Raw genomic sequence first — 14,418 nt, forward strand, 5'->3', positions numbered from 1 at the left:
CCCTGATTTGTCTTACCAAAAGGCAATACATCACATTTATCTAAATTAAAGTCCATCTGCCACCCTGCAGCCCACTGGCCCATCTGATCAAGGTCTCTTTGTACTTTGAGATAATCATCTTCACTGTGCACTACACAACCTATTTAATGGAATCATTTATTGTCACATGTATTCAATGTAAAAATAGTGAGAAGTGTGTACCTTCGCCATACAAAAATGGCACCATTCACATTAACTTAGAATAAGGGGAAAAAAAAGATAACTTCAGAGGGTTCAACTTTCCTTTTCACTGCTGTAGTCCACTCTGGGCTTTCCAGCCCATGCCATATCACTGCCTGTGTCCCACTCTTGGCTGCCTCACCAGCCCGATCTTGCCCCTGCTGCCTCACTGGTTTGGTATCGCCTGTAAACTTACTAACATTGCATCCTATACTCACATCCTTTTCACTTTTTATACAAAATGACAAAAAGCAGTGGAACCAGCACGGATCCTTGTGGCCCACTGCTGGTTGCAGGCCTCCAGTCTGACAAGCAACCCTCTACCACCACCCTCTGTCTCCCATCTTCAAGCCAATTTTATTGAGGATGAAAACGCAGAAGACAGGATTATCAGTTTAAAAAGTCACCAAGAAATTATAATGTTTAGTAAAGATATTTTTTATCATTGCAGAAAAGCAAAATAATGGATGTTTACAACATCAGTGGCAACAATTTTTTGTTTAATGAACTGACATACTATTACAAGGCAAGATTATTGATTTTAATAACAATGTTAGAGGAAAAGATATTTCAAGAGTAAGTCAGTGGAAATAAATAGAGACTTGCTGAACTAAATTATAACCCAGCAATTGTTAGTTTCTGTGTTAGTGATTACAAAGGTTAATTTTCAGTTCCTTCTATCTCCACTGCCTTTGTCATCCTGCTCCCCAAAACCGAAAGGTTTACCATTTCTGAACTGATTTATTGCTTACAAACTCTCCATGTGGAGCTTCTGCCCCTTCTGGGAGAAGCGCTAAATACACTGGGGTCACTGCCCCTTCTTCTGCTGTCCCCGGGGCAGTGGGGCCTGCCATATCTGTTTTTACCCAACCAGGGCAGCAAGCATTCAAGAGGATCCCATCGCCTGCTCTCTTCTCCCGCAACATTCGGGCATGGATCCTGGAAAGGACTGTAACGCCAATCTTTGAAACCCCGTAGGCAAAGGATGGCCATCCCTGATCATTGTGAATCCCTCTTTTAGCATCTTCAACAAATTTCTTCATCAGCTCCACCAGTTCTTCCTCAGTGATGGTGGAACTGCGGAATTTCTTCTGGAGCTCTGGGCTGCATTTTAGCAAAGACCTGGAGCCAGACACACTGGATACATTCACCACTCTCCCTGCAGATTTAAATAGAGAAAGCAAAATCAGGTTATGTACGTGAGCACAAAAACAAAAAGTCATATCTCTCTCGTCATAGAGATATACAGCACAGAAATGGACCCTTCAGTCCAACCCGTCCATGCTGAATGGATATCTGAAATAAATTTACTTCCATTTGCCAGCATTTGGCTCAAACCCCACTAAGCCCTTCCTATTCATATAACCATCCAGCTGCCTTTTAACAGTTTAAATTGTACCAGCCTCCACCACTTCCTCATGCATGCACTACCCTTTTGTGCGAGAAATCTGCCCCCAAATCCCTTTTAACTCTTTTCCCTCTCACCCTAAACATATGCTTTCTAGTTTTGGGCTCCCCAACCCCAGGGAAAAAGACCTTGGCTATTTACCCTATCCATGCCCCTCATGGTTTTATAGATGTCTAATAAGGTAACTCCTCAGTCTCCAAAGCTCCAGGGAAAATAGCTCTAGCCTATTCAGTCTCTCTATATTGCTCAAACCCTCCAACTCTGGCAACATCCTCGTAAATATTTTCTGAACACTTTCAAGTTTCACAACACACTTCCGAAAGCACGGAGACCAGAATTACATGCAGTATTCCAAAAGTGGCAGAACCAATGTCCTGTACAACAGCAACATGACCTCCTGACTTCAATTCTCAATGCACAGACCAATAAAGGCAACCTTACCAAATGCATTCTTCACTCTCCTATCCATCTCTGACTCATCTTACAAGGAACTATGAGCCTGTACTGCAAGGTCTCTTTCCTCAGCAATACTCCCCAGGACCTTACTGTTGTGTGTGTAAGTCCTACCTTGATTTGCCTTCCCAAAATGCAGCACCTCACATTTATCTAAATTAAACTCCATCTGCCACTCCTCAGCCCCTTGGCTCATCTGATCAAGATCCTGTTGTACTCTCAGGTAACCTTGTTTGCTGTCCTCCTCCAATTTTGGTGTCATCTGCAAACTTACTAACCATACCCCATGTTCACAACCGAATCATTTAGAAAGGTGATGAAAAACCAGTGGACCCAGCACTAATCCTTGTGACACACCACTGGCCACAGGCCTCCAGCCTGAACAACAACCCTCCACCACAACTTCTGTTTTCTACCCTCAAGCCCCACTTCGGTCTTATTTTCTCTTCCCCTGAATGATAGGAGACAGGCTGAGGAATTGTTTCAAAAGGAATTCATTAATTTCAGACAAAAATAGACATTTTCCACATATGGGATGATCAATCATAAAGTCATACAATGCGGAAACAGACCCTTCGGTCCCACTTGTCGATTTTCTGAAGAAGGGTCTCGGCCTGAAACATTAGCCTTACTGCTCCTCTGATGCTGCTTGGCCTGTTGTGTTCATCCAGCTCGACACCTTGTTATCTCAGATTCTCCAGCATCTGCAGTTCCTACGATCTCTGAGGAAAAACTCTTTTTGTTTGAGGGGTGCGAGTCTTTGAAATAATCTTCCTCAATACGTGGAGGTAGTGGTGTCGGACTGGGTTGGACAAAGTCAGAAGTCACATGACACCACGGCAGAGTCCAACAGGTTTATTTGGAATCACAAGCTTTTGGAGCGTAGCCCCTTTGTCAGGTGCAGGCGGTGGAAGCAACATCCTTGAATATCAAAAGGAAAGATCGTAGAAAGTTTTTGTCTTTAGAAGAACGTGCCTCCAGACTTGGTATTAGAACACTTGCCAGCACAACAAAACTCAGAAATGGAGTGAACAATGAGGATAGTAACAGACTTTAGGGAGACATAAAAGGAAGAGTTGTTTAATAAATAAAGTATACAGCAAAGAGTTGTGCTTTATTTGTTTTGCAGTAAGTAAACACGGCATTATGTGTCGATTGATTGCTTTTAATATTTGATAGCGTTGTTTAGAAGAGAATTTTGAGCTGTGTAACCAATTTCACAGTCTTTTAAATTAAATCAAGAGTTTTCGTTGAAAATTGTATAATTGAAGAGCAGAAATGTCCTGCTCAGTCTGGGACCCAGATTGGACCTTAAACATTGTTAATTGGTCGAAGAAAGTATTGAAGGAAGCAAGAATTATCTCTCAATAACTACACATTATTGTGACAGGGAAATGGGATGCTAACATAAACTGTCCATATCACCAGGCTAATACATCTGTACCTGAGCCAGGAGGCGTGCTCCAGACGTGCGTTGTAACATCCCCGAGTGGGTTGGTTAAAAATACCTACATTGTTATCTTTCCTCGATTTATCACCCTAGAAAGGCTGTCATCAAGCCCTTGCCAAAAAGCCCTTACTTGTGAGCCGACAAATTATACAGTCCGGTTGTCACCCACCCTTCCCATTTAAGTCCAGAGAGTACTGTCACTTCCTGGCTCCCTGCCCATCCTTTCTCACAACACAAAGAATTTCAGAAATTTTACAGTGTGGAAGGAGCTCATCCAGTGCCAAATGTGTGCGTCAGTTTAGTAATACAGCTAGTGCCATTCAGGCCTCCCCATAACCCTACACATTCTTCCTCACAAGATCACTATCAACTCAACTCAGCAAAGGAGTTCATTTCATTCAACTCATTGCATTCTCTTACAATACATCTTTAACAGTGGTGGAGGTGCTGGCAAAATGGTAATGTCACTGGACCAGTAATCCAGATCTCTAATTTAGTGTTCTAGAGACACAAATTCAAATCCCACCATGGTAGACAGTGAAATTTGAATTTGGTTGAAAAAACATCTGGAATAAACAGCTAGCCCAATGACAACCATGTAACCTACCACAGAAATCCATCTGGGAGGGGAGAAAGTTTGCCATCTTTACCCTGGTCCAGTCAACACGTGACTCCAGGCCCACTGCATTTAATGCCTTCTGGGAAATTAGGGAAGGGCAATAGATGTAAATGAACAACCCACAACCAAACAAAAATAGCGTGGCATAACCACGAGCTGCAAGAAAGCAATTTGATCTTTTTAACAACGCAATTAGTTTACATGAAATAACAAATTAATTTGTAGGATTTCAGGGTCTGCAAGAGTTGCTGATAAACTCGACACAGGAGAAAAGAACAAAAACAATCCCCTTAGGAATCTAAGATAATAAAATGTGAGGCTGGATGAACACAGCAGGCCAAGCAGCATCTCAGGAGCACAAAAGCTGACGTTTCGGGCCTAGACCCTTCATCAGAGAGGGGGATGGGGAGAGGGAACTGGAATAAATAGGGAGAGAGGGGGAGGCGGACCGAAGATGGAGAGTAAAGAAGATAGGTGGAGAGAGTATAGGTGGGGAGGTAGGGAGGGGATAGGTCAGTCCAGGGAAGACAGACAGGTCAAGGAGGTGGGATGATGGAGTAGGTAGATGGGGGTGCGGCTTGGGGTGGGAGGAAGGGATGGGTGAGAGGAAGAACCGGTTAGGGAGGCAGAGACAGGTTGGACTGGTTTTGGGATGCAGTGGGTGGGGGGGGAAGAGCTGGGCTGGTTGTGTGGTGCAGTGGGGGGAGGGGACGAACTGGGCTGGTTGAGGGATGCAGTAGGGGAAGGGGAGATTTTGAAACTGGTGAAGTCCACATTGATACCATTAGGCTGCAGGGTTCCCAGGCGGAATATGAGTTGCTGTTCCTGCAACCTTCGGGTGGCATCATTGTGGCAGTGCAGGAGGCCCATGATGGACATGTCATCTAGAGAATGGGAGGGGGAGTGGAAATGGTTTGCGACTGCGAGATGCAGTTGTTTGTTGCGAACTGAGCAGAGGTGTTCTGCAAAGCGGTCCCCAAGCCTCCGCTTGGTTTCCCCAATGTAGAGGAAGCTGCACCGGGTACAGTGGATGCAGTAGACCACATTGGCAGATGTGCAGGTGAACCTCTGCTTAATGTGGAATGTCATCTTGGGGCCTGGGATGGGGGTGAGGGAGGATGTGTGGGGGCAAGTGTAGCATTTCCTGCGGTTGCAGGGGAAGGTGCCGGGTGTGGTGGGGTTGGAGGGCAGTGTGGAGCGAACAAGGGAGTCACGGAGAGAGTGGTCTCTCCGGAAAGCAGACAGGGGTGGGGATGGAAAAATGTCTTGGGTGGTGGGGTTGGATTGTAAATGGCGGAAGTGTCGGAGGATGATGCGTTGTATCCGGAGGTTGGTAGGGTGGTTTGTGAGAACGAGGGGGATCCTCTTAGGGCGGTTGTGGCGGGGGCAGGGTGTGAGGGATGTGTTGCAGGAAATACGGGAGACGCGGTCAAGGGCGTTCTCGATCACTGTGGGGGGAAAGTTGCGGTCCTTAAAGAACTTGGACATCTGGGATGTGCGAGAGTGGAATGTCTTATCGTGGGAGCAGATGCGGCGGAGGCGGAGGAATTGGGAATAGGGGATGGAATTTTTGCAGGAGGGTGGGTGGGAGGAGGTGTATTCTAGGTAGCTGTGGGAGTCGGTGGGCTTGAAATGGACATCAGTTACAAGCTGGTTGCCTGAGATGGAGGCTGAGAGGCCCAGGAAGGTGAGGGATGTGCTGGAGATGGCCCAGGTGAACTGAAGGTTGGGGTGGAAGGTGTTGGTGAAGTGGATGAACTGTTCGAGCTCCTCTGGGGAGCAAGAGGCGGCGCCGATACAGTCATCAATGTACCGGAGGAAGAGGTGGGGTTTGGGGTCTGTGTAGGTGCAGAAGAGGGACTGTTCCACGTAACCTACAAAGAGGCAGGCATAGCTGGGGCCCATGCGGGTGCCCATGGCCACCCAGTTAGTCTGTAGGAAGTGGGAGGAGTCAAAAGAGAAGTTGTTGAGTGTGAGGACGAGTTCAGCTCGGCGGATGAGAGTGTCGGTGGAGGGGGGCTGGTCGGGCCTGCGGGACAGGAAGAAGCGGAGGGCCTTGAGGCCATCTCCATGCGGAATGCAGGTGTACAGGGACTGGACGTCCATGGTGAATATGAGGTGTTGGGGGCCAGGGAATTGGAAGTCCTGGAGGAGGTGGAGGGCGTGGGTGGTGTCACGGACGTAGGTGGGGAGTTCCTGGACCAAAGGGGAGAAAATGGACTCCAGATAGGTGGAGATGAGTTCGGTGGGGCAGGAGCAGGCTGAGACGATGGGTCGACCAGGGCAGGCAGGTTTGTGGATTTTGGGAAGGAGATAGAAACGGGCCGTGCGGGGTTGGGGAACAATGAGGTTGGAGGCTGTGGGTGGGAGGTCCCCTGAGGTGATGAGGTCGTGAATGGTATTGGAGATGATGGTTTGGTGCTCGGGTGTGGGGTCATGATTGAGGGGGCGGTAGGAGGTGGTGTTGGAGAGTTAGCGTCTGGCCTCGGCGATGTAGCACTGCGCCACCCTAGGAATCGCGTGGCTTTTCACAGTCAATCTCGGCTCTTGCGTCACCTGTGCCTCTTGGCCTACTTTTGAGTTGTAACGTTTTCACCCTGGTTTCCAGTTCCTTGCAGAAAAACTACTACTGGATCTCCCCTCCCGTTTGGCAAACATATTTCAAATCATAACAACTCCTTCAGTAAAAATATTCCACTCCTGGTTTTTGTTCTGCCAAATTATTTTAAATCTATCCAAGTTCAGTCGAGCGCTTCCAGGTAATTTCTCCTTAAGACTAGTTTTTCAAGTCCCTCAACTATTTTGATCAAAATAGTTATGTTGAACGGCGCTATAGCTGTCAGCCTTTATTGTTACTTTCAGAGCAACAACCAGGCCGAAATCAAGAATCTACATTAAACGCTTCCCCTTGCTGTTTAATGCTAGTAAGATCAAGACCTGTTTGTGACAACAAGGTGTGGAGCTGGGTGAAGGCAGCAGGCCAAGCAGCATCTTAGGAGCAGGGAAAGCTGACGTTTCGGGCCCTAGACCCTTTGTGCTGATCTCCTGTCTGATAAGATCCAAAAGTGTCTCACAGCCAGTGAAATGAAGAGATTGCCCTGTTAGTGGACAGAGAGATTATTTTAAAGGTGAGACCTGCCTGAAAATATTTCCAGAGAGAGCTGGAAGCTGTACCTTGGGGTTTGATGATGGGGAGGAGCTCGGTGCACACGTCTCTGGTCCCGAAGAAGTTGGTGGCCAGAGTCACCTCGGCTTGGATCGCGAACGGAGTGGTATCTGCCACTTTGAAGAGGATGCCGGCGTTGTTGATGAGGACATCGATGCCTCCATACTTGTGGGTCATGAAGGTGCACAGCTCTCCGATGCTCTTCCGATCGGTGATGTCCAACTGGTGGTAAAGCGGCTTCAGCTGCTCCTGCTGCAGTTTTTGCAGCGCCTGTTGCCCTCGCTCCCTGTCCCGGGATGTCAGGTACACATCGCCCTCAAACTGTCGGCACAGAGCCCTCACCACCTCCAGGCCGATCCCTTTGTTGGCTCCGGTCACCACGGCCACCCGCTTGGACATGTTCACGGTTTCAGTGGGAGACACCGAGAATGACGCACTTAAATCCAGGGCCAGATTGATACATTCGGCGCACAGTGCGCAGGCGCCGGCTCCCGATATGGACGAATAAAAAGTTGAGTCCACAAAAACATCTCAAATATCACCTCAATGATTTCATTGAACCCTTCCAAAGATCGCCGTAGTCACCAGTCAGTTTTGTTATCTAAGAATCTTGAAATAGATTTTAATATTTGACCTAAAAGGAATTTGACGTTGATTTTTTTTGCAGGAACAAAATAGATTATAGACGCAGCCAGTTTCAATTCATTCACCAAGTTAATCGGTTTTTTAACGACAGTAATACCGAATGTTTCTGTAGCTTGGAGGAATTAGGGGAGGTCGATGAATAGTAGTACAGCAGTATTGTCCCTACCCCTGGACTGGGAGACCCAGGATCAAGTCCCACATGCTGCAGAGGTGTGTAACAACATCTCCAAACAAAAAGAGGCTTGGTGCCAGCGAAGAGGAGGGGACACGACCACCCCCCCCCCGCGCAACCCGGAATCACCAGATGGCACGAGGCACCCAGTGAAACCCAAACTTCAGCTATTGGGAGCCAAGGGGCACCACATCACCGCACTGCAGCTCCAGGCAATTGGGAGCAACAATACTCCAGATAAAGAGCAGAACACGACAGCTCAGACCATCCTGGATTTGTCCTCACCCTGGCAACACGGAATCTGGGCAATGCCCTCAGGAAGGAACAGTACGGCTACCTCAGTGCTGAGAGTGTCCAGCAATTTGCCCACACCGTGGGAATGCACAGAGTCCCCCACTTACAAGATTGCAAATGAACGGACATTAGGTCAATGGGTAATTTTATAAAGTCTCAAAATGAGTTTTAAAATTGCTCATATTAATGTGTGTAGCATTATATCTAGTACACAATGTGTTTCCACATTGACTTACTGGCCAATATCAAAGAGGACTTCCTGTTTCAGCAGGAGTGTGCAATACTGCAGCTCAGCAGCTACAGGAGTCATACATGGAGCCTGTGGGCTCACAGGTCTTCAAATTGGTTGACGGGGTTCGGGGCGGGGGAGGGGGCGAAGAAACAACAGCCATTCCTTCGGCCTTGGTATTCTTCTGTGAGGAAGCAATTTCACCATCTGCAAAGTTAAGGAGGTCTTGGTGGGTACCACATTACATACAGAAATGCTCCGCTTAGGCTAATTAATGTGCACGCCCCAGGAATAAAGAATGAGCAGCTGGCCATCTCGCTGCTGCTGGCAATGTCCAGGCCAGTCCTTTTGGTCGGAGAGTTCAACTGCATCATCAATGCAGAAGGATGATCTGAAGAGGCTGACAGCAAACCTGACACCAAATTCCTGTTGGAAATGGTTAGAGTTGCATGACGTCTGCAGATGGAACGCAGTATAGATACACCTGGTGGCAGCCAGACTGGTTTATCCATTCAAGAATAGATTTCCTGTTTGTGTTCCGCACATTCTTGGTCAGATCCACTGACATCCAGCCAATGTTCTTCTCTGACCACTGCCTCCTGCTCGCTGACTGTCACCTATATGACGACCAGTGGGCCAACAAGGCAACTTTAAATCTAAACGTGAAACTGCTAACCTCAGGAAACACTGAGGAGCTCATAAGGGATTACACAGTTCGGAGAATCATGAAGCCCCCCCCAAAGCAGGCAAGGAGAACATCAAAAAGTTCTTTATCCTCAAAGGTGTTCAGAAAGGTGAGTGAGAGAGACAAGGAAAACTGTCCAAACTCCAGAAAATCTTCTGGTTCAGGCACACACTGCAGAGCAAGGGGAGACATGCTCATGTTCATTCTTCCAGAAGTTATACAGGGAGGGCTCTGTACTCAGCAGCCTGAAGGAAAAGATGGCTCAGTGACATAATTTCAATCTGACATCCTGACGCTCAGCAAATGCTTTTACGCTGGCCTGTATGACACAAAGCCCACAGACATTGCAATCCCCTAGTTGTTCCTGTCCTTTATCACAGAGCTCTGAGACGGCAGCACTTGGGAGAGGCTGGACCAGCTGTTGAGTCCTTAGAGAAGATAAAACTCTCGGAAATGATGGCTTACTGGCCAAGTTGTATTCAGCTGCATGGGACTTGATGGCCAGGACCTGCTGTGTGTGTATGACAGTATGCTTCTGGCAGGTAGCAGATGCACATCCATGAGGATATACATCATCACCCTCATCTACAAGTGGAAGGAAGAGAGGCACCAATTTCACTGTTGAATGCAGAGTACAACATCCTGTCTAAGGTCAACACTATCTGGGTCAGGTCTACTCTGGGTTTAGTGATTTATCCCAACCAAAGGGCAATCTCTGACAGCCTCACTCTCCTCAGGGACCTGACTGCCAAAGTGCAGGATAGGGAGTCGACACCAGCCTCATCAGCATGAGCCAGAAAAAGTCCTTTGACTGGATATCGCACATGTACATGTGGGACGTGTTCTCCAAAATGGGCTTTGGGGAGGGAATCTGCAATTGGATCTGGCTGGTCTATGCTAACATCATCAGTAGTGCAGTCTCTGTCAATAGGTGTAAATCAGAAAGATTCCCGATCAGATCCAGAGTCAGGCAGGGCTCTCCTGCCGAGTTTGCGTTTTGAATAGAGCCTTTTGCTGAGTCCATCAGGAAGCAACCTGCCCTGAGAGGGGTGACTCTTCCCGGCAGCAGAGGCCTGTAGGTCAAAGCTTCCCTGTACATGGCTGATATCGCAATTTTCTGCTTGGATCCGCTGTCAGTGCACAGACTCATAGCATCTGCAACCAGTTTGAACTGGCCTAGGGAGCCAATGTAAATTGAGGCAAGTGCGGGGCCATGTTCTTTGGGAATTGAGCCAACTGATCCTTTATCCCCTTCGTCGCCAGGACAGACTACTGGGAATATAGTTCAGAGACACTGGGGGTTGTGCAAAACCTTGGAGGACCATAATACCAAGGTGAAGCAGAAACTGATCTTTTGGGAGCACCACTCCGTCTCCATTGCGGCTAAAAACCTGGCCAGCAGATGTGAGGTCAGAGAGTCATCGAGTCATACAGTATGGAAACAGACCCTTCAGTCTAAATAGTCCACGCCGGCCACATTCCCAAACTAAACTCGTCCCAGTTGCCTGCGTTTGGCCCATATCCCTTCAAACCTTTCCTATTCATGTACTTATCCAAACGTCTTTTAAATGTTGTAAATGTACCTGAATCTACCATTTTCCCGGCAGTCCATTCGACACACAAACCATGCTCAGTGTTAACAAGTTGCCCATCGTGTTTTTTTTTAAAACTTACTCCTCTCATCTTCAAACTATGCCCCCTAGTTTAGAACCTCCCCACTTTAGTGAAAAGACCCTTGCAATTATTATTATCAATGTCCCTCATGATTTTATAAACCTTCATGAGGTCAGCCCTCAACCTCCTACACTCCAGTAGAAAATGCCCCAGCCTATCCATGCCACTTTTACAACTCAAACACTCCAGTGCCGGCAACATCCTGGTAAATCTTCTGGCTTCTGAGAATGGATAGGGAGGTATACACTTGTGTTTGATCTACAGTCCACCATTGGTCCATGCTTAAATTTCTGCAAGACAGCTAAGGATCTAAAATATGCACAGAACTGAACTGTGATACTCTCTCTGTTGTTGTGCATGGTACAGGTCTGGCCCATTTCCAGAACCTAGAACATAGAACAGTACACCACAGTACAGGCCCTTCGGCCCACGATGTTTTGCCGACCTATTATCCTACTCTAAGATCAAACTACCCTGCATACTCTACATTTTACTATTATCCATGTGCCTATCCAAGAGTCACTGAAATGTCCCTAATGTATCTGACGCCAGCAGATTATTCCACACGCCCAACACTCTCTGTGTAAAGAACCTACCTCTGACATCTCCCCTATATCTTCCTCCATACACTTTAAAATTATGCTCCCTCGTAATAATCATTTCCGCCCTGGGAAAAAGCCTCTGGCTATCCACTCTATCTATGCCTCTCATCATCTTGTACACCTCTATCAAGTCATGTCTCATCCTTCTTCGCTCCAGTTCACTGAGACCCCACCACAGTGTTTCCTGCCATGATACGAAATTGAGCATAGTGTAGGCCCATCTTTCACTCCAGCATAATATTGAAAAGTGATTAAATAATTTGTTTTTCATTACAGATTGGTTTGTTCATTAAACATGAAGGCTACAAAACAATTTAGTTACTTTTATATCTGAATGCATAACCTGCGCTGTTGCAGTCACCTGATCCATTTTTCACTTCAAATGGAGGTCTAAGATGGACTGTATCTGCAGGGATACCATGTACAAAACTCTGGACAATGGGGGGAGGAATGTACCCAACGCTGCCCGCAACCTGATGGCCACGTTCTGTGTGGCTATATCAAGATGAGTATAAACACTTGGTACGCACCCACCAAGTGTCACTTCGTACTGAGGTTCTACCTATCTCGGGTGTTGCAAAGGATGGGACTGGCCTTGCTGCAGAGCACTCCAAGTAGTATGATCATTGTTCCAAATCTTGAAGTAGCTGCTGCCAAGGCACAGTGGGGAAAGACCACTATCCAAGGCCTTTCTGCTTAGGTTAAACAGGGCTCTGAGACAACAAAGTGTGGAGCTGGATGAACACAGCAGGCCAAGCAGCATCTTAGGAGCACAAAAGCTGACATTTCAGGCCTAGACCCTTCATCAGAAAAGGGGGTTGGGGAGAGGATTCTGAAATAAATAGGGAGAGAGGGGCAGGTGGACTGAAGATAGATAAAGGAGAAGATAGGTGCAGAGGAGCGTATGGGTGGGGAGGTAGGGAGGGGATAGGTCAGTCCAGGGAGGACGGCTAGGTCAAGGGGGTGGGATGAGTTTAGTAGATAGGAAATGGAGGTGCAGCTTGAGGTGGGAGGAGGGGATAGGTGAGAGGAAGAACAGGTTAGGGAAGTGGGGACGAGCTGGGCTGGTTTTGGGATGCGGTGGGGGAAGGGGAGATTTTGAAGCTGGTGAAATCCACATTCATACCATTGGACTGCAGGGTTCCCAAGCGGAATATGAGTTGCTGTTCCTGCAACCTATGGGCGGCATCATTATGGCACTGCAGGAGGCCCAGAATGGCCATGTCGTCTAAGGAATGGGAGGGGGAATTAAAATGGTTCGCAACTGGGAGGTGCAGTTGTTTATTGCGAACCGAGCGTGGGTGTTCTGCAAAGCGGTCCCCAAGCCTCCGCTTGGATTCCCCAATGTAGAGGTAGCCAGCGGATGCAGTGTACCACATTGGCGGATGTGCAGGTGAACATCTGCTTGATGTGGAAAATCGTCTTGGGGCCCGGAAGGTATCGGACCCTCTGGTGCCTCAAATGTACATAAATATAGTTTTGTATAAACTCTAACGTTTATTTGTTCCTTCATATGCTGCTGTACAGAACCGAACTGCTTTAGTGACTACTTGTGTATATAAAGATATTTTTAGAAATAAAGTATATTTTTGAAAGAAAACCTCTTAGCAGGTCGACTAGAAACAATAGGCTAAAGAATTAAATAGTGGTAGTGTCTTTCACCACACCAGGATGATTAAACAACCTGAATGACAGATTCCACTGGTAATTAAATACACTCTGTATTTTGTGACTGTACTATTTACAGTGAAAATTGAGAAGATTAATGGAATATAATTCTAGTTGAGTTATCACATTGGGACCCCACCATAGTTTTTCCTGCCACCATATAAAACTGAGTATCGCACAGGCCCATCATTCACTCCAGCATTATATTGAAAAAGTGATTAAATAATTTCTTTTTCATTATATGTTGGTTTGTTCATTAAACATAAGGGTTACAAAGCAATTTGATTACTTTTATATCCGAGTACACAACCATGGCTGCCTGAATGTTCATTGTTTGTACTTCTTGATGGATAGTTTAACTTGATTTATTTCTCAGAACTGTGTCCTGACTGATCAGAGTTAAAATGCTTGGATTAAAATATATTGAAGCATGGCTGTTAACTGTCGATCATCATTAATGGGTGCACTTTTCATGGCAATGCCTGCACCAATCAGAGTCTATTTGCCAAATAATCAACACTCTCCTCTCATGCTTTCCTAAATGTTAGCTTTCCCCTTGATATTGTATTCTTGCCGAATGTCCAGTTGAGTGCAAGGTAAAAAGTTTCAAGAAAATTTAGGGGTGGCACAGTGGCTCAGTGGTTAGCACTGCGGCCTCACAGCACCAGGGACCTGGGTTTGATCCCACCCTCAGGTGACTGTCTGTGTGGAGTTTGCACATTCTCCCTGTGCCTGCATAGGTTTCTTCCGGGTGCTCCAGTTTCCTCCCACAGGCCAGAGATGTGCAGACTAGGTGGATTGGCCATGCTAAATTGCCCATTGTGTCCAGGGATGTATAGATTAGATGAGTTACAGGAGGATGTTCAATGTGGACTTGTTGGGTCGAAGGGCCTGTTTCCATATTGTAGGGAATACAATTTTAAAAAGTGTCTTTTTTCAGCCATATTCAGATTTTGTGCTACCAGGAGTATAATCTCAATAAATGTGAAGTGCTGCATTTTGGAAAAGCAAATCAGAGCAGAACTTGTACACTTAATGGTAAGGTCCTGGGGAGTGTTGCTGAACAAAGAGACCTTGGAGCACAGGTTCATGGTGGAGTTGCAGTTAGCTAGGAGAGTGAAGAAGGCATTTGGT

The 14,418-nt window shown here is 46.8% G+C and overlaps 1 protein-coding gene across 1 annotated transcript; it reads right to left on the reverse strand.

Moving 5' to 3' along the window:
- Nucleotides 1-698: 698 nt before the first annotated feature.
- Nucleotides 699-7,805, reverse strand: LOC125457059 (carbonyl reductase [NADPH] 1). The gene is made up of 2 exons (XM_059650187.1): nucleotides 7,324-7,805; nucleotides 699-1,378 (listed from the first exon to the last, which is right to left on the reverse strand). Exons 1-2 carry the CDS (start codon nucleotides 7,712-7,714, stop codon nucleotides 942-944), a joined length of 828 nt encoding a protein of 275 aa, XP_059506170.1. The 5' UTR covers nucleotides 7,715-7,805; the 3' UTR covers nucleotides 699-941.
- Between the last annotated feature and the right edge of the window lie 6,613 nt (nucleotides 7,806-14,418).

The sequence above is a fragment of the Stegostoma tigrinum genome, chromosome 12 (assembly GCF_030684315.1).
Source record: "Stegostoma tigrinum isolate sSteTig4 chromosome 12, sSteTig4.hap1, whole genome shotgun sequence".
Classification (NCBI taxonomy): Eukaryota; Metazoa; Chordata; class Chondrichthyes; order Orectolobiformes; family Stegostomatidae; genus Stegostoma; species Stegostoma tigrinum.

Excerpts from the sequence above, each read along its gene's own strand:
- LOC125457059 (XM_059650187.1), bottom strand. The coding sequence starts at position 7,714 with ATGTCCAAGCGGGTGGCCGTGGTGACCGGAGCCAACAAAGGGATCGGC. Across the intron at positions 1,379-7,323 it reads CCCCATCATCAAACCCCAAG|GGAGAGTGGTGAATGTATCC; the intron begins GTACAGCTTCCA and ends TTAAATCTGCAG.